The sequence below is a fragment of the Pterocles gutturalis genome, unplaced genomic scaffold (genome assembly GCF_000699245.1).
Source record: "Pterocles gutturalis isolate BGI_N339 unplaced genomic scaffold, ASM69924v1 scaffold18120, whole genome shotgun sequence".
NCBI classification, from domain to species: domain Eukaryota; kingdom Metazoa; phylum Chordata; class Aves; order Pterocliformes; family Pteroclidae; genus Pterocles; species Pterocles gutturalis.
This window is the reverse complement of record NW_010143830.1, coordinates 59,408-78,339: the sequence shown is the minus strand read 5'-3', so window position 1 is coordinate 78,339 and position 18,932 is coordinate 59,408. Positions and strand designations below refer to the sequence as shown.

Genomic DNA, 18,932 nt, shown 5'->3' with positions numbered 1-18,932 from the left:
CATCATGCAGCTAGGGAAACAAGTCCTGAGGTGCAAGTGGAGCTTTACCAAATACCTCTTGCTTCTCAAACAACCATGAAAGAAGGCATTGAAAAGGAAGGTTGGTCTCCATTAGAGATGCTGTTCCAGTGGGTGGGTGTTAGTCATCAAAGTCGATTCTGATGGGGCCGCCGCTCAGAATGTGGTTTGCCACATGCTCAGATTCCTCCTCCTTGTCCTTCTCCGTCTCAGTGGACCTGCGCACCCGTCTCCGGCAGCCCTGGGCACAGCGAGAGCTCTCGTCCAGTGCCCCGCAGACAAGGATACGGCAATGCAAGAACACCTCCTGGAGGGTGGTGAGACAGCAGGCCAAGTCACTGTGCAGCTCTGGGAACCAGACTGGCAGAGCTGCCAGCTCTCAGAGAGCATAAGCAACACAAGGGTTGCTGTTCCCTGCCCTCTACATGACAAGGAAAATAAGCAAGATCCCTGCAAGCAGCAGTCAGGGAAGCAAATATTTGTGAATGTTTGGTCAATGGTGAGATTTGAAGCAAAATCCATTGCACAGGCCAGAAGGATGCAGGTTGGAAGCAGCAGTAGCAATCAGATGGCCAAGCAAAATTTCCAAATTTTGAAAGATCTCATCAGTTTTATACCCCACAGAGGCTCTGCAGGAGCTAGAGACAGCTTTTTGCCTTTTGGAGCAAGAAGCATTGGCTGAGCATAACAACAGTGACTGAAAGACCTAATTTCTTCTAGCACAGAAAAGGAAAGCTATTTGCATTAGGTAAATGGCATTATCCTTCAACTGTCCTCCCACTACAAAGCTTCTGCCCTAGAGTGCCACCAGCCTAGACAGCCTGGTTTCACGTTGAATTAAACAGTATGGTGGCCTTATGGCTGGAAACCTGTCATCTGTACTCACAAGAGCTAGAGAAGATATAAGGCTGAAGAGATTAAAAAATACAGACTGTCTTGTTTTAAAAACAGGACATTGCATAATGTGCCTGACTCCCCAGGTTTCTGTTTGGTGACTGGGACCACTATTCTCTCCCAGTGTACAAGGGTCCACCAAGACCACACTGGAAACAATGATTTTAACTGCTACGGTGCTGTTGTTCAATAACTGTCCTTCATATTTTATTTAATTTTAGTTGTTTTCCTTACTCTCTCCCAAAGTACCTGGGGTAGCCTCCTGAAAGACACAACTGCTGGAACAGGCACAGCAGCATCTGCCTTGTGCCAGCTGTCCCTCCCCTTTGCCCTCTAATACAGCCAACTCTGTGCTGAGACTCTTCAGTCGGATCAGAGCTGACGCAATATCTGAGAGGTGGGTTTTGAGCTTACCTTATTGTCTTTGCCCACAAACTTGAACACAGGAACCTGGAAATGCTTGGCAAGATGGTCCTTTGATGTGTACTGTTTCACCGAATCATCAGAAACGCAGCTGAGGAAAGCAGAGGAATAGGCTTTAATGGGTTTTCCAGAAATGGAAAAAGAAAAGAGAAAAAACATCCCAACCTATTTAACCAGAGAAAGGAAAAGAGGGCTTGGCTCTCTCAAGCTAAGCTACCAGCCCTGTGACTTCCTCTTTGGCCACAGGAGACAATTCGGGAATGATGGGGAAAAACAACAGCGATGATAATAGCATCTCCAGACAAAGAACAGCTCAGCAGCAGAGAGCTGGCAGGACGTGGTCCAGTCCCCTCGGCAGAGGGACCGCCAGAGAGCTGCAGGCAAGTTTGTCCTCATTTCACCTTCCTGTGCAACAGTCTGCAGTGATCACCAGAACAGTTATACAGTATGAGATGTATTAGGTACTTTCTCTATACACACATATATGCATATAAATCATGCTTAAAATGAAGAAGTCATTACTCACATTACCAAAATATGAAACACACAAAAATTAGGATCTACTTTGCTTCACATAATTTACATTTTTCTTCCTGCTGGACTTGGTCAGACAGCTCAAATCAGCACAGTTAAGACTCATAATTTCAGTTTCTCCATCACTAGCACTATACAGTCATGCGAGAGGTCTCAGAACTGCATGAAAATAAATTACTTCTACAAAAAGTTACATTTCAAGTGCAGTCTATTTCTAAACTGTTACAGCCCATTTAGAGCTTGACAGAGAAACAGCAAGACAAAAAGTTATGGCGACTTGATGACTACTGCTGCCTATCGCAAAGCCTCAGGTGTTTTGAGAGGCCCTGATGCTGTTGTTATATTGAGTTACAACGCAGCTTGTCCCTTCTAGCAAGTTAATTCCAGAAATGTGGACTTTGCAAGATATGAAAAAAAAAAAAAGTAGTGGTAGAAGAGACAATAAGTGATGGTCTGACAGCTGAAAGTCTGACTCTTGCATCAACATTTAGCTTCCATCTTTACACCAGAACTATGTAACGCATTGTCAGGAATGTTGACGCTTGACATGTTCAATTATCAACCATCATCAAAACTCCTGTCTACATGCAGCTCTGCATTCACTAGAACGCATATTTGGAAATTTCTATGCTGTTTGGCTGACTTGGCTCCGTGGGCAGCAGCCTGCTGCAATCCCTCCCACAATTGCCCTTCTGCTACCTACAGCAGAGCAATGTATGTTCCTGGGAGCACTAAGCATCGGTCTGCTCCTAGCGTTATTTTCACCACCATGTATTTCTGCGGCTTTTCTCAGCCAGTGGAGGTCACGGTCTGAAGGGATATCCCTGTCTGCAGCACTTGTCTAGTTAAGGTGCCTGGAAGGCAAACATAAAAAGTCATCCAAGGGGAGCTAATAAATTAATGCTATGCATCTAGAAAAATTGACACGGATTCCTACGCCTTGAGGCCAAACACCAGATGTTATTAAGTTGTTTATGATAAAATTGCTTTCCAAAGTGGCTTTCCTGAAGGCATCTGATTGTAAAGAATGACAGTTAAGGACTTCATAAGTGACTGGCTGAACTTTGGGGCCGTACAGCCAACTCACAGGCATGTCCTTATTTGTGAGCATATAAACTGTGATGATTCTTGGACACTGGCTCAAATTGACTCCTACATCCCAGGTTCTCCAAAGGTTCTCCACACTGGTGCCAAGAAACCTATGGGTTTGGGGCTAGGGAGAGGGAAAATGGAAGAAGAACAAGGAGAAACCAGGGATATAATAAAATATTATGAGAGAGAATAAAATATCCACCTCAGCCCCAAACAAGGGGCACCTCGAGGTGTAGAAGATGAGCTTTGCAACGGAACTACCTTAACCACGTCACGCTCAGATAAATCACAGCTCCTGACCACATCAGATAACAAAGGATTGCCCTCAGTGACATGACCTAGCTTTGGATGCCCCAGAGAGCTACAATGTTTCTCGCCCGTGCACTCGGTCAATGCTTTTGATTAATTTTTGGTTTGAAGAACAAGATCAGAAGCAGGAGAGCTGTTTTGGGGCTGGCTATCTGGGCTAGCAGCAGCACAGGGTATTACAGAGACAGTGGGGAGGGGTCTGGGAAAATCCTCATTTCCAGCTTAGTCACATCAGCACAGGGAGAGGGTTGAGGAGTCCAACAGAAGACAGCTCCCACCTCTTGCCAACTGGAGACGGCAGAAAATTAGCAGGGAAGAAAGCAGGAGAGGGAATTTTCACATCTCTCAGTCTAAGGTATATCCCCTCAAATTTAAACAGTGTTTTCCTCTGGAAGCTGTGGTGAACTCCTGCAGGTCTGATCCTACATAATCAAACTGATTTAAAAATCCGATCATTATTGCCTTGGGCTTTTGGGGCTGGGTTGATGGAAGGAAACTGGCTTATTACAGAACTGTTTGGAGCAGGGACAAATCAGCAGTGTATTCAGCTAATTTTACTTTTTAATTGCTGTGAGCACACAGAGAGACAAAGAACTCCAGTTAGCTCAACAGCACATCATTAGCCTTCGGTCTAAGTGAGGGGTTCTATTTAAATAACAGCCCAGCGCACAGGGGCTGGGATGTCTGGGGACACTGGGGCCTGCAGTGACGGCTGGAGAGGGGAGCAGGCTGGGTGAAGTTTTTTTGCTCTTCCCATCGGTGGAGTTTTAATGCCCTCTGCAGGATAACAGTACCAAAGGGGCTGCTGGTGCCATAAATCCTCAACCTAGTGCTGCAGTGGATTCAAGAGGCGACATTTTCTGCCTTCTCTCTTCTCTGTTCAGCTCAGGGTTTAGACACTGTTTTGAACTCCATCATTTTCACTCGTGGTGGGAAATTAATGAATGTTTGGAGCCTTGACTCTGTGAAGGGTCCACAGGAACAGCCAAGCCAGGGAGTCAATAAATCAATCCTTCCATTACAAATCTGCTTAAAAATCCAAGAAGTGTCAGGCTCAGAAGAACTGCAGCCTAGGATGAAGGGAAAGCAAGCTAATGCTGAAACCTTTGTCAGAAGGAAACCAAAACAGTATTTTTGTGTCCTGGACTCTGTAGGACCCTTGTTCTGCAAGACAATCACATAGGACTCGTCATGACCGGCTGTAATGGCAGATGATTTAGCCTGGCAGCTGAGGAAATAACTGTTGTCCTCATTAGACGGTTTGTCAGACAGAACACAGGGCTTGCACGAGCACACTCTCTTGCCTGTTGGGCTGTGACACTTGGGTGTGTCCTAGATGTTAATTTGGCTGGCCTTTCCTCCCTAGAGGACAGCAGACTGGTTCCCAACTGGGACATTTCCACAGCATTGTCTGGTTAAGCTGCCAGGCACTGCTGGATGCAAACACTCCACAGCAATGGTGCACCATAATGCAGTCATGTTAGCACTCAATCAAGAGTCTGAAAACAGAGGTCATCTTAGGAGCCAAATGCCTTGGAAAATTCCAGCCAAACTGAGGGACCCTAAGCTTACTGCATTGAGAGGCATCAGAGAGAGAGCAAAGCAAGAGGAGCTCCTGGAGCTCCAACCCGGACCAGCCGTGGAGTCTGCTGGCTAATGCTATAATAAGGCCATTATGGGAAAATTAAGCATCTCACTCCAGTTGCTGGGGCAGCTGTGTGGCAGTGGCACACAGCCATCGAGGCATTGCGCCGATTGGTTTGGCACTCTGCAGGCTGGAAGAGGGAGGATATCAGGAAGGATATCTTTTCTACAGGAGCCAACTCAATTATCGACAAGGCTTGTTACAGGGAAATATGTCCTGTAAAGGCTGCTTTTGGAGTAACCTCCTTCACTGCCTCCCAGTGTTTCTCCCAAATCACTTCTGATGGGGCAGGTTGTATCCGCTTGATAGCCTGGCTGCTGGTGATTGCTGGGAACTGCTGACAGTGTTTCCTGCAATGCAACTCAGACCCACTGCCAATTCCCATCTAATAGTCAGCAAAAGAGGGGACAGTGAACTCACCCATCTTGGATCAGGTAGTACTTCAGGATCTCGTCAATTTTTGAGGTGGGAGTGGCAAAGCAGCTCTCTACCAGTGTCTCTAGTCCACTGACATGTACCAAGGGTTCAATCCCAAAGTACAGAGAGTCCCGAAGCTTGAGGGTAGGAAGAGCACCCCTGTAGGGTTCGTCAAAGTCTTTGTCTTTGAAGATCTCCAGAGTGAAGGGAAAGATGCCCTGGTTGCGGCTCATGATTTCCAAGGGAGAGTTCTTGAGGTTGGGCACATAACCTTCAGAGATGGTGTACCGACGTGGGAACTCACAGGTCACTGGGATCAGCAGCTTGCTGGTGCGAACAATGATGTCCCCATTGCTTCCTGGAGTCTGCTTTGGCAAGCCAGTCACCAGATTGGTGGCAATGATTTTATCATTTATTACCTGCAGCAAAGAAAGGAGTTTAAGGGAAAGGGGAGATCGCTGAGAAAGACCTCTCGGAGTTCAGACTAGCAGCTGAGTCTACCCTGTTCAGGAAACTCAGACACAAACTAGCCACTGAAAAGAAACCCCAGACAAAATTTAGCCACTGAAAGTACAGCTTGTGAATTTATAAGCTGCAACCAGAATGATGTTCATCCTTCCCTACGACCTAAGGGCCTCTATCAGTTTGCTGCCAACTTCGATGCACTGTACCCTTGCATGAAGCAGAGGAATTTGCTTCCAATTGCTACCCATCTGCTAAGAGGAGCTCTCCAGTCCCTGACCAGTTGCCAGTATAACCTTTGAAACATTATTGGGGCGGGCGGGGTGGGGGGGGGCGCAGATTCAGTCTTAAGAGGAGGGCAAAGAGTGACACTACTTGTGCTTTCTGCACTGGAACGATGGTGAAGCTGCCTCTGTGAGGTGCTGGGTGAGCACCCCTATTGACAGATGTACACACTGGAGAGGAGATGGAACAAGCTCTTCTACTTTGGGGTGCCACCCCCGGTCTACTCTGAGGCCAGCTGCACGACAACACAGGAAACTGCTCTGATGGTACAGCTAAATCAACTTTATTCCCCAAGAAAGCCATAGCCAAGTCCCCAAATCTGAGAGATTGCAAGAGATAGGACAGCAATGGGTATACGTACATCCACAACAGTGCCACAGGACTTGAGAGAGAAATGGATGTTGACGTGAGTGCCGTTGGATACTCCTTTGCAGGAAGTGTTGATGAGGGAAAGGTCCAGGCCTCCAACCAGGTCCTTTGGGATGCTCACCTCAATAGAGCTGGACTTGCACAGCACTGGAACTACAAGAAAAGTCCCCAGAATAACAGTCTGCACTACAGAACTATCAGGGAGCATCAGTATCAGAGAGCTGGAGAAGGACTACACCAACTACTACTGGGGGAAAGAAAGGGTAATTATATGTTTCATTTATGATACTATCTAGCCATAGTAATCTAATGACCTGTCTTACATTTCCATCTACATAACAAAAACCTCCCAAGCTACCACTGTCCCAAATTCTCCTGGCGCAGCAACACCACAAAAGACAACAAAGATGACCGCTGTACTTGCAGATGAAGCTTGGCTGTACAGTATCTCCAGCTATACTTAATACTCGGCACAGGTTTGATTGAACTCTCTTGCACTGCTATGTCCTGGGCAGAGCCCTTTCCAGATACGGATATCAAATCCACAACACCCCAGACAAAGCCATTTTTTTAAGACTCTTTATCAGGTTTTACAGCAAAACCAGAACACGTCAAATCAAGGCAGAGTAATTCCATATAGATGCTAAAATGGAAGCACCTCAAAATGCCACAATAATATTTTTATAAGCAATAAACCCAGCCCTGACAAACCAACCCAATTAGCTTGCTCATTCCACCTTCTTCCAACCTTTCAATTTTAATACAGATCTCCATGTGAACTTATTAAAATTAAAATTCCATGACATAAGAAGTGGGAGAAAACATAGATATTGGACAAAATGAAAAAGGAAAGAAGAGGTAATAATCTTCAATAAAAAAAGTAATTGCTATATATTCCTTGGGTGTATACATCTCTATTCAGTTAGATACAGGACAAGCGTACTGGTGCGTGCGTATATTCTGGTCTCTTCTCAGCCAGAAAAACAAACCTCCTCTAGAATTTCCACTTATCATATTTTAAAATCACATGACAGAACTTTTTGCAAATATACCAGTTCCCCAAGCTTTTTCGTAAAATTAATTACAGTACCAATCCTTGACATTCATATGACCTGCCTTCCCTGAATTTTGATCAGGTTAATTATATAGTCCAAGGTTCTACATCTTGGATACAAGGCACGCTGTTAAAACATGCCTTTACCCTCCTTAAAAAAATTCTCATGTCCCAGCTAAGGTATTTGTGACAGCTACTGCGTACCTGCAGGGAGTACTTTTTTACAAAAAGTTTGATCTTTTCAAGGGGATATGCTAAAATGTATGCAGCGTGCCCAAAGCAATGTGCTCTCATAATGACATTGCTGGGTTAGAACAGAAAATTAAAGAAGTAAGAATTACCTTAACTTCTCCTCCACCTGCAGTAGAAGGCAAGCGGGAATAACCGATGATATCAAATGGCAAATCTCACAAGGAGTCAAAGGGGCTTTGAGAACACAGCCCAGTGCAGAGATGAATATCTTTTGGAGAACTGATTGGCTCAATTTGGATTTAAAGCTTCACTGTTACAATAACTCTTTGATGAATAAAAAAATTTAATGCTTTTATAGAGGTGTAATTCAGGGCAAGGTACTTCGGAACCCAACTGCAATTCTCCAACGTTCAGGACCAATTTGGTTCAGGCTAGCTCTGTTTTCAAATGTCTTTGATCGGCACAAAGGGGAAGAAAGATAAGACACCCGTTTAATCTCTGCTCTGGTACTGGAGGAGTTGTCTGCATGCACTCCACCACCTGGGCACAGAAACAAGTGAATGAAACCTGTGAGCAGATCCACCTCTGATGCATGACAACTCACCACTATTTGGGAAAACATACTGGGAAACTCCTTGTACTAACCATTTGAGAGTAACTGATAACGTAATTCAAACCACCCTAGACATCTGTACACAGAAGAGTAATCAGTACTGAGAACAGTGTTTCAGTTCTACCAGTTTGAGGTTCTGCAAGCAAAGAGATTGTGGGCATCAGTGTGATTCAGCTCTGAGCAGGCCCAATTCCCCCAGGGCCAACTGCCAGCAACAGCATTGTAGGAGGACCTGAACAGGAGCTGGCAAGGAAGCCGTGACTATATGAGACACGTTATTCCAGGGCAAATGATGAGGTCCTGCCTGCCAGCACTGAGATGCCCCGCAGAAATGAGTTATCCTGGGTGCTGGGGAACCCTCTTTTATTCACAACTTCGTGCATCCATTCAGAGAGCTGCACTCTCCTGACTTGCTGTCAGCATCCTTTCTCTTGCATCCCTCAGCCCAGCTTGTGAGGTTCCTGAGAGCCTCGCCCAGTCTTTCCCCATCAAACATTTCAGTTCTTCACCTCATACGCCGCAGAGCACCTGTAAATACTGGGAAAGCCTCCTCATTACTGCTTTAAACTGCTTTGTACCAATGCCTGCAAGTACCCTGACCCTGGTAGGAAGCTTCTGCAGCAAATCCAACACTCATTTTGCTGTCCTCTATTGTCGGCACTGTGATCCTTGTACAGCCTCCAGCTCCTTCCTCAGCCTTTCAAAGTACAGTTGCCTGGAGCAGTGGCACAGACCGCTCAGTAGAAGAGGCTCTCTAGTGCTGGGGAGCCCTGAACTACAGCTACAAACACAAATAAACTACGCCATCATAGCCTCCTTAGCTGCACACAAGGCTTGGCGATGGGAGAGGGGAGAAAAGCATTTCATCATCACATTTCAGAAAGAGGTGGGGTACCAGGAGGGTCTGAAAAACTCCAAGTATTTTGCTGGCTCATTTGTTGTGGGGAAAATTGTAGCCAAGGCTGTGATTTTTGTGGAAATGTTTGGTCTGAATGTAGAGACAGTGCAGAGGAGGATTGATAGGCTGCAGATCCAATAGCTTCAGGCAACTGTGCCTGCCCTGCACTGTTAACTGTACCACTATAAACCTGATTAGATGCCATAAAAATTGTGTGGTACAGTTCCAGATATATTCTGTCATGTCTGCTCAGAATTGCAGACCACTGTGTGGGGACATAAATTAATGAAATACAAAAGAACAAGCACCCTTGCTTTATGAGATGCTGTATCCCAAGCCCCAGACGCACCCAGCAGCACTGCTGCTCTCATTAGCAGCCTCAGAAGAAGGAGAAACACTGGCTGGGAAATGCACGGCCTTATAACCCTGCTGGTGTTGCCTCAGGGAGCCAGGATTGAAGAACATTCCTCTTTTCTGGCCTGTATCCATCAATCAGACCTTCAATCTGAGGATAATCACAGCTCTCGTAATCCCCATCTCCTCCTCCCCATCTGGCTCTGCTGGAGCAGTAAGCACTACTGAATCTCAAGGGTGCTGTGCTCACCCCTGAAAACAATGCCCTGCATTTCTAAAAAGTTTAAAAAGCAGAAATTTCATCGAGTAGAACCATTCCAACTTCCTCTCCAGGGCATACCTGCCCTGTTGTGGACACCATGAAGCCTGGATCTGTTCCTCTAACTGATATCTGGGCACTTTGTAACTCAGACTATGGGAGATTCTCAGCACACCAGGTAACACCAGCTCATTGGTATTATCTAAAGCCCAAGTGAATTTGCCTATGACAGGCTCCCTCCTGCATTTCAGATCCTGCCCTGGCTATGGCCCAAGTCCATTAGCAAATTCCCACAGAAACGTTTGAAAGCAACCACACAGGCTCTTTAAGGGCCCACCAGGGCAAAATACAAGCAGAGAGCTACAAGGTCTGTCTCTACCATGGCAGTAGCGTGCCTTCTCCATTTCTGTGCTGAGCCTGACAGCTCTGAGACATGGCCAGGCAAGTCAGATGCTATCCTGAGCACTTTTCCAAGGGACAGCAGAAACACCTAGTATCAGAACTAGTGCCCTGCTTAAAGACATAGGAATGCTGACTGGAGTGGCTATGGAGATACTTGGTCAAAAAAAGGCCTCTCTCTTTAATCCCTTTCTTGGAACATACTGAACCACTTTAGCTGACATTTTAAAGTTTGAAGCACAGAAAAATTCAGTTCTACTAGGACAAATTTGTCAAAGGCGTACACAGCTGAAGCAGAGCAACATAATGGGTAATGTTAAGCAATCTTAATTGTAAATGAACACTGACAAAACCTTCTGTGATGCAAGATGCACCCAGCTGGGTCCCGTGTCTCTGTTCTCCTGCCTGGTAGAAGGAGCACTGCCTCCAGGCTCTCAGTTTTGGATGATCTGTCATTAACAACAAAGCTCCATTAACCGAACTGGAAAGGACAGACTAAGAGAACACAACAAAACCGGGAAGAAAAGTTCCTTCAGACATAGGTTTGACAGCCAGGGACAGAGGCTGTCAGGAGATTTTGTTGACCTACCTTGGCAAGTGTGGTTGTCTTCTGACAGAAGAAGTCCTCTCGGACATTCACATTGGTATGTGTCTCCCATTTCAATGCAGGTGTGGCTGCAGCCTCCGTTGTTATTGTGACAGCCTTCAATTTCTGCAAAAGGAAGGAAAATCGGCACACGCTGCTCCTTGGACAGCTGCGTGGCAGCTACACAGACCCCAACATGTACTCCTGGCTGACTAATAAACAGCATGACCAACACAGAACTCAAAGGCAACAGCATGGTGAGAGTTTACTTCCAAGAAAACGTGGTAGAAACTTATTTTTCAATTGTACAATTTATCGTGGTTCTCATTTCACCATGAAGTTAAGGAACTCTGAGAAAAAGCTTACCAAATTAAGTCACATGCTATAACTGACATACATCAGGAGGCTGAACAAGCAATCTTCAGCATGGCCCTCTCTAACTTCCAAAACATCCTCTTAAACTATATTTTTTTATGTTGTTTCTTACTTCAAAAAGGTGGAGGGAAATCCTCTTAAAACTTCTACCATGTGGATCCCTTAGTCATCACCAGAATTCAAGCCCTGAGATGTGCAGGGGAGGTGTGTTGTGGAAGAGAGACTCACAGGTAGCCAGCTCCTGTTCCCATCAGGGAACACCAGAGAGAAGATGACACGCTCTTTGCCTGCGGGTTTCCCAGCTGGGATGGCGGTGGGTGTACCAGATTCTGGCATCTCCTGTCTAGGCTGAGGATGAAACTCTGCTCGTAGGAGTCTGTTTAGCAGGAATTTTGCTCGTTTGCGAGTTTTAGGCTTAGAAGTTGGCTCCCGTGAGGGGCATTACCACAGGGACAGAACGACACAAGTTCACGGTGTAAGGTTGATTCCTCTCCTAATCTTCCCTCATTCTAAAGTGCAGAGGAGAGAGGGCAGCACAGCTAATTGGGGGATTTAGCATGTCTTTCCTTACATCTTTTCTGTTCAGGGGAGGCAATTCCCTGAGGATCAGAATTTTTGTGTAAAACATATTCCTAGCCATTGCAGCTGCAGAAAAGAGCCTGAAAGGTCATTCGAATACATTCTGAAGATCTGAAAATCTAAGGCAAGTAAGGCCTTGTTGTTGACTTTCTATTACAAAGAAAATAACAGAGTACCATGATTTTTTTTTTAAAATAACCTTACCTAGTTGATATTTTTAACTCTTCAGGATCTACTAGATGTTCTCAGTAAAACAATAGCACATATAATACAAACAAGTAATAAATAAAAAGTATTTCTCCCTAAGCCTGCCATCAGAAACGACTGTGTGGTTTTCACTGAAATTTAAAGAAAATAATGGAAATTCCACACTCAATCCTACACATTGCATGGGAAATAGCCTGAATGTTCCACATGAGTCACAGTAATGGCTAAAGCATTATAAAGGAAATTTTGAGATACTCTTAACCCTACTCAGCCTCACCAGCTCATGTAATCAAGCTAAATCCCTTGCATTTGTTCTTTTTAGCAACAGCTGTGAGGTGGCTCACAAAAAAATCACATACTCTAATGGCTCACAAAGCTGAGGGCACATCTTTAGAAATAAAACTCACTAACAAGATTGTAAAAATCCCCAGCAGCAGCAGAGTTAAACTCATGAAAAGCACCATCCTTCTTACAGAAGGGGAAATTAAATTATATATCAAAGGACCTAAAATCCAACTTCAGGAACAGCAGAAATAAACGAGTTTCCAAGCCTATTCCAGCCCTGTCAGAAGAGTGCAGTGCTTAGGAATAAAAACTGCCACGTGGCACGGGTGTTTAACGTGACACCCCACGAGCTCAGTGCTGGCTGTGGAAGCGACAAAGCCCACAGACCTCTTTTGGCCACACACAACTAAACGTGTACTTAAAGGAGCACTCCGCACAGCAGCCTTCCCCAGGAAGTGTCATTGTCTGGATGAGTGATATTTTATTAACAAAGCTCAGAGAGGAAATTTTCACAGAAGTGAGATGAAATGTGGTTTGGAATCAAAAAGGGGGAAAGGGAAAGACAGGGACAAAAACTGCAGCTTGGAGCCATCTGTCAGCAAACTATAAAGAAAGGTGGAATCTAGCTTAAAAATACAATGGCAATCCCTCTCCCTCCCTCCACCACAAATGTCTACCACGCAGCTGCTAATATAAGCTGCGTGCAGGCTGCAGATGTATTCAGTTCTGGCAATCAGGTACCTCTAAAGTGAGGCATATCTGTAGCTATTATTCTTGTGTCGCAGTATCTGTGAACATACAACCCAGCAGCGCCTGTGAGGAACCACGGCGCTCTTCACAGCTGACCACAGAAAACATCAGGCACAAGTCAATTTTTCCTGGGTTTGCATAGTTCTGCTTTGAGATGTTTGTACACTGTTAGTCACAAGAGATCAAACCAAATTGTAATTTGGTCTTTAAGCCCCTGCTAAGCTACCAGTCTAAACTCAGGAAGGGTTTTCAACCTGGCTGTGCCACCACTGCAAAGTAACTGTAGCTGCTGCACACAGCAGAGCCCACAACTAAGCGCTTACAAAAAGCAAACAGTCAAAACGCAGCCCTAATCTCAAATCCAGCTTCTATTTACAGACTGGCACCCCTTCTCCTCAATCTCTATCCTGGGATGATGAGCCATCATCACACTCTAGTCTAATGACCTGACATTACTTCATACTTAATGCTAGCTGTCAAGAAACAGCAGTGCTAAATCTGCCCCTACACAACTATCATACAAATCTCCAGAGCCAAATCCCAGCGTCTCCATCAAGTACTAGTTCTGCCTGGACAACCAGTTTTCCAGATCCACTGCAAATCCTAACAGAAACAAACGAGGTGGGGAGAGCAACAAGGAGATTCCTCTCAGCTTGATTAGAAGGATATTTTCGTAACAACATCACTGGCAAGCACAGAAGTGATATGAGTGACATTTAATCCCAGCTGCAAAGAGCCAAGAGAGAACTATTGCTGCAAGGGAAGGGGAATGATTTATATTGTTTCCAGCAGACTGTGAGAGCTGAAACCTCACCTTCGCAGGTTTTCCCGTCACTTCCCAGCGTGCGCCCGATCCCACACTCACAGCGGTAGGAGTTCTTGAGGTTAACACAAAATTCGCTGCAGCCTCCATTGTTCTGCTCACATTCATTTTCATCTGCAAAAAAACCACATTGTCATAACGTGCTCCCTGGTAAACACACAGCTGGCAAAAAGGGGTGCTACATGGGAGCACTGGTGAGACCACCGACTGGCTTTCCTGGCCTCATGACCTAGATTGGCGCAATGGAGATGAGAAATCCCACTAAATGCCAAAGACCACTGCCTACTGACAGTAGCAGAGTGCTTTGTGCCATGCTGTGTCGACCTCACGAGCAAAGCAGACCTGGAGGGAAAGACCATGCGGACATCGCAGCCATTTCAGAGTGAAGATGGACACAGAACCATTGGGAAACTTCTGAACTGGTGCCACACACTGGGGAGTTCACGTTTTCATTGTTCTTCTCATCCTAAACTATTCCCCACTCACAAAGATATTAAAATAGAGCTAATGTGATTTCACTGGATGGCAAAACTAGGTGCATACCAGAATCGGTTAAAAATAAACCCTACCTGTTTTTGTATCACACCTGCTACTGCTATCTATCCTACAGCAATTTTAAATAATTTGCCCCTTATTTCAAAATAAAGACACAAGAACAAAAAACAGCTGTAAAGATATAAACAAAGCTGAAATCAAGCCAAAACATTTTAATGAACCCCATGAAGCTTTCCCAAGAAAAGTCTTGTCATGAGAAATCTCATCATTTTGTCTTCCTGCCCCAGCTGTGGCTACTCCCTGCACTGGGCAGATCAGATGTTTTTGCAGAGCAGAAATGCCAGCTCACCATGGTGAGACCTAACTTGGGCGCTGGTGCCATAGAGGCCACCACAACCATTAGTGGCTTGGACACTCGGTCCTGAAGATGAGACGAAGAGCTCAGTTCTAAGCTTCTCCCTCTGAGGACTCAGCTCCTCTCTGTGCCACAATGGCCCTCCCTGCTCCGCTCTGCTCCTCTGCAGCCCTCCACAGAGCTCTGGCTCCTGCCTGTCCAGCTCAGAAGAAAAAGCAGTGCCTGAGCTGGCATCCCACACTTCTTGGAGCAGACTCTGGATAAAGGTTGCAGAATAACCTTGGAATAGGCCTGGACTGAGCTTTTATAACCTAAAGCAATTTACCCATGAATAGCACCTGTGTCATGTTTCTGCACTGGCTGCACTCAGCTCTAGACTAGAGCCCTCCAGGGTGCTGAGGGTCTTTATCGAGGAAAAAGCACAGCATGTGCTTTTGAATCTCTTGGAAGAGCTCTGAAAACTCATCCTAATTTTCTCTGTTTTAAAGGCTAAAGTTCCTTTAAGTCCATTTGCCTTTTTTTTTTTTTTAAAGGTTTTTTGTTCTCAGAGATTCTCATTCTTCAATGTGATTTAATCTCTGTGTGCAAACAGTGAATCAAATAGAGAGGAAGGGACAGTCACTGCTATTGCTGAGCCACAAAACTAATGATTTCTCTTAGGCAGGCTAGAATGCTGAGGTTATCAATCAAGGTTCACATGGGGTTTCACCAAAACAGCTTGGAAGTTACTATTTACTAGATGTCAGAAGCCTAAAACCGAGAAAAAAGAAAAATACCACTTTAGAGAAGGCTGGTGCTATTTTCTCCTTCCACAAGCGATATGAATTGAACATTTTTAACCAAATGGCTGGTACCCCGCTTTGGAACACAGGAAGCACGTCCAGGAGACACACACAGGCACATCCCTTTTCACGCATGTGACAGCTCCACACTTTCCCTTTTAACCATAAAACTAAAGCTACTTAAAAACAGAGGGTGAAGAGGGAAAGGGCTGCTGGCAAAGGCACAGGGACGCTGTTAGAAGGTCCTAGAGCTTGGCTTGGTCAAGGGCTGTACCCAGCAATTCACCTTGCTGGTTCTCCAACACAGCAGATCGGTCCCCTGCTTTTCTGCACCAGCGACAAACAGCACTTCTGGGACACAGGCTGGTTTTCTTGAGGCTGGGTTGGGAGAACTGATTTTAACCATGGCTTAGTCCAAAACAGATCCAGGTATTCAAGAGGTCAAAGGCAATGTACTGAGTTGGTGGATCCATGACAGAAAATCAGAGACCTAATTATCCCCCAAATAAATTTGCAAATTAAAATAAAACTTAGAATCAGCAGCTCTACTCTGGGATCCAAAGCATATAAAGTACTGAAGAGAAGTCAGACTAGCACAGGGAGGTTCACAGACAGAGCTGCTTAGCATTACTGCAGCATCTTCAGCCCCCCTCTTACAGTGAGATGGAAAAAGAATAATATTCTCCATCTAGGAAAGGCATAGGAAAGGCTAACACAGATTTGTTTTGTTTCTCTGGAAGGCCGGCACAGGTGCTCTCAGATAAGTGACTGTGCAATTACTCAGCACAACAGAAAGTCATTAGAAAGAGGAGTGACCTGTACAACAAGGGAGGCTGCAGGCAGGTAAAGCAGTGTGGTTATTACAGCCAAGGTGGTGTGCCATCTGGGCATCATGAAGAGAAGCAGCGAGGCACAATTCCTACCCGGCCGTGGGAGATGAAGGTAGCCCCAGCACACAGACAGACTCAGGGCTCCTGCATGCCTCCCTGCTGCAGGAAATCCTTTTCTGCGAGCCTGCCACACATTTATTGAGTGCTGGTGCTTGTCAAGGGTATTTCTGTGCCTGGAAGTCTTGCAGAGAAGCAGCCAATAGGTGCTTTTAATTAACTGAGGGAGCTAAGTCCGCTACTCATCTGCAGAGATGCGGAGCAGCTTTAGCAAAACTGTTCTGCAGAATTGGTGTGAGCAAGTGTAAATCTGCAGCAGGGCCAGGCTGCTCTCTCCACAGATTGTAACAACCATGGTCCCTACCCTGATGCTCACAGACATGAGGAGTGTGAAGAAAGAAACCGCCCATGCCTGCTTTGTCAGGTAGAGTCTGTATGGAAGAAACTCCTCTGCCACGCAGCCTGCTGGACCAACTCTGCTCTCAACTCCTCCACCAAATCAAGCCTCAAAGACAATGACAAGATCCCACTTCCCACGAGATCCAGGCCCTGGACTATGCCCCACAAGGACAGGAAGTATGGTGAAGCTTAGTGCAGAGCCCTACACCAGCCAGCAAAACTTTTATCGGAGGAAAGAGGCATTCAACAGAGCGGGCGAGAGGAAATCTCTAATGACAGACTGCACAGCCATTCCTGAATACCAATGAGGCTGTCTTCAGCAGCTGGACCATGCAGAAAGCAAATCTAGCCTCTGTACACATGTAGCTCCAGAGGTGCCAGAATGTATTCAGTCATGGGATATTGTATCTCGCCCTGTGGGGAGAGATCTGGAACTGTTTACAGAATCAAAGACCTGTTCTAGGCAGCAACGGGGAAAAACTTTTCTCAGAGTACTTTTTTATGCTGCTTTGTGAGACAATGGATTGAGACGTAAGCAATGAAACAAAGGAGAAAGAAAGCATTAGTAACTGACATGAGTTATTTCCACTCTTACCCAGACACGTCTGTCCATCAGGTCCTAGCGTCGTCCCCGAGGTACATGTGCAGTCGCTGGTATCCAGACAGGAGTCCTGGCAATCCACCACATCACAGATGTCATAAAAATCTAGGACATGACAAGAATGTTGTCAGCACAAACCACTGAGCATGCAACAAAAATACTGTATTTGTATTGTCAGCTTCATGCCCTGCGTCTAGTCCGTCAGTTACAGACCTGGCCCACATTAGGAAAGCCAAACTGCTGAAGCTGATGCGAAACAATCTAGTTTAATTACTGTAAGTCAGAGATACAAATTTTAGCTTTTGTAGAATGCCAAGACAAACCTCAGAGCCCACTAAGGGCATTAAATCACTGCGGCCAGGTCAGCTACGGAAGAATTCCATTAGCTGAACAAAGGCTAGACTTCATGGAGGTAAAACTGTCTAATTGATCTCGTACAGAGAGGCCACCATCTGCACTTCATCACCCAACACGCTGCTGGGTTAGAAAGCCAGCAATCCATCACCACTTCTCTCAGATATATGGATGCTCACTAACTCTCCTGCATTATGGGGACAAAAGGGTTTCAGAAAAACGATCTCAGCAGTTACTTACGCCCACAGTACGCATGGAAACAAACGCTAGGCTTGGTTAAGTGATACACGTAGTATCCGCCCGGACACGCCTTGACGTCAATCGTGGTATTCCAAAGGCAGCAGTTCCCGTTGAAGCTGGCACAGGCCTGCCGTGGGACGATGCCATCTGACTCTTGCGGGTGGCTGCCATTCAGCCAGATGGGAGCATGGGTGCCACAGTGGTTCTCTAGTATGCAGAAGGTAGGCATGGCATCGCCAGCCATGCCAGTGAAGCGATACCACTCCCCGTCAATTTGACTGTCGCACGTTGGCTGGCCGTGGGAACCATTTATCTGATGCTCTGTGTTCCTCCAGGGCTCGTTCAGGCTGATGTAGGCAGAGCAGGGGTCCAGGGCTGAGACATGTAGCAAGAGACAAGAGAGAACGTCTGGTAGATATCAAATCAAGTTGTTGACTGATAATTGTAAGGAATGCAAAAGAATTTTTTTTTCTATTCCTGACTTAACAGAATCATTGTGATAGAGAACCCCAGGAAGAGACAGCAATGCCATCTAACTAATTGCCCTATGGAAAATTCTGACAGCTCGGCTTAAATGTCTTGGAACAAAAAGTAAATTGACAGAGCTCTTACAACATTATGCAACAGTCTGACTTGCTGTTTGGCAGCTGTAGAGTATGACATGGGAAAAAAAACCAACCCACAAATCTGAGGTCCAGGTAGTGATTTTGCCACAGGAAATATGTCCTGGGAGCACTGGATCTAGCCTAGGACATCCACCCTTTGTTCAAGTACTAACTGAGCATCTGCAAGCCCCTTCTGAAGTCACAGGTAACTCTCCCACATGCCTTGGAGAAAAGGACCAGACTTAAAACAGGCTGTGCAGCCTCTCTCAAAATCCATCCATAGCCAGTGCCACCCCTCACAGTTGAGTTGCCATGCAAAGCATCAGGTAAAATATGAACTGCAAGACAGGCAACAGGAACACTACATTTAAGGTATACAGAAAGAAAAGATT

The 18,932-nt window shown here is 45.7% G+C and overlaps 1 protein-coding gene across 1 annotated transcript; it reads right to left on the bottom strand.

Annotated features, from left to right (window-relative positions):
• Positions 1–139: 139 nt before the first annotated feature.
• Positions 140–18,335, bottom strand: OIT3 (oncoprotein induced transcript 3). Its single transcript, XM_010084892.1, has 8 exons — positions 17,936–18,335; positions 17,336–17,446; positions 13,814–13,936; positions 10,807–10,929; positions 6,441–6,601; positions 5,336–5,751; positions 1,327–1,426; positions 140–325 (listed from the first exon to the last, which is right to left on the bottom strand). Exons 1-8 carry the CDS (start codon positions 18,177–18,179, stop codon positions 140–142), a joined length of 1,464 nt encoding a protein of 487 aa, XP_010083194.1. The 5' UTR covers positions 18,180–18,335.
• Positions 18,336–18,932: the final 597 nt, after the last annotated feature.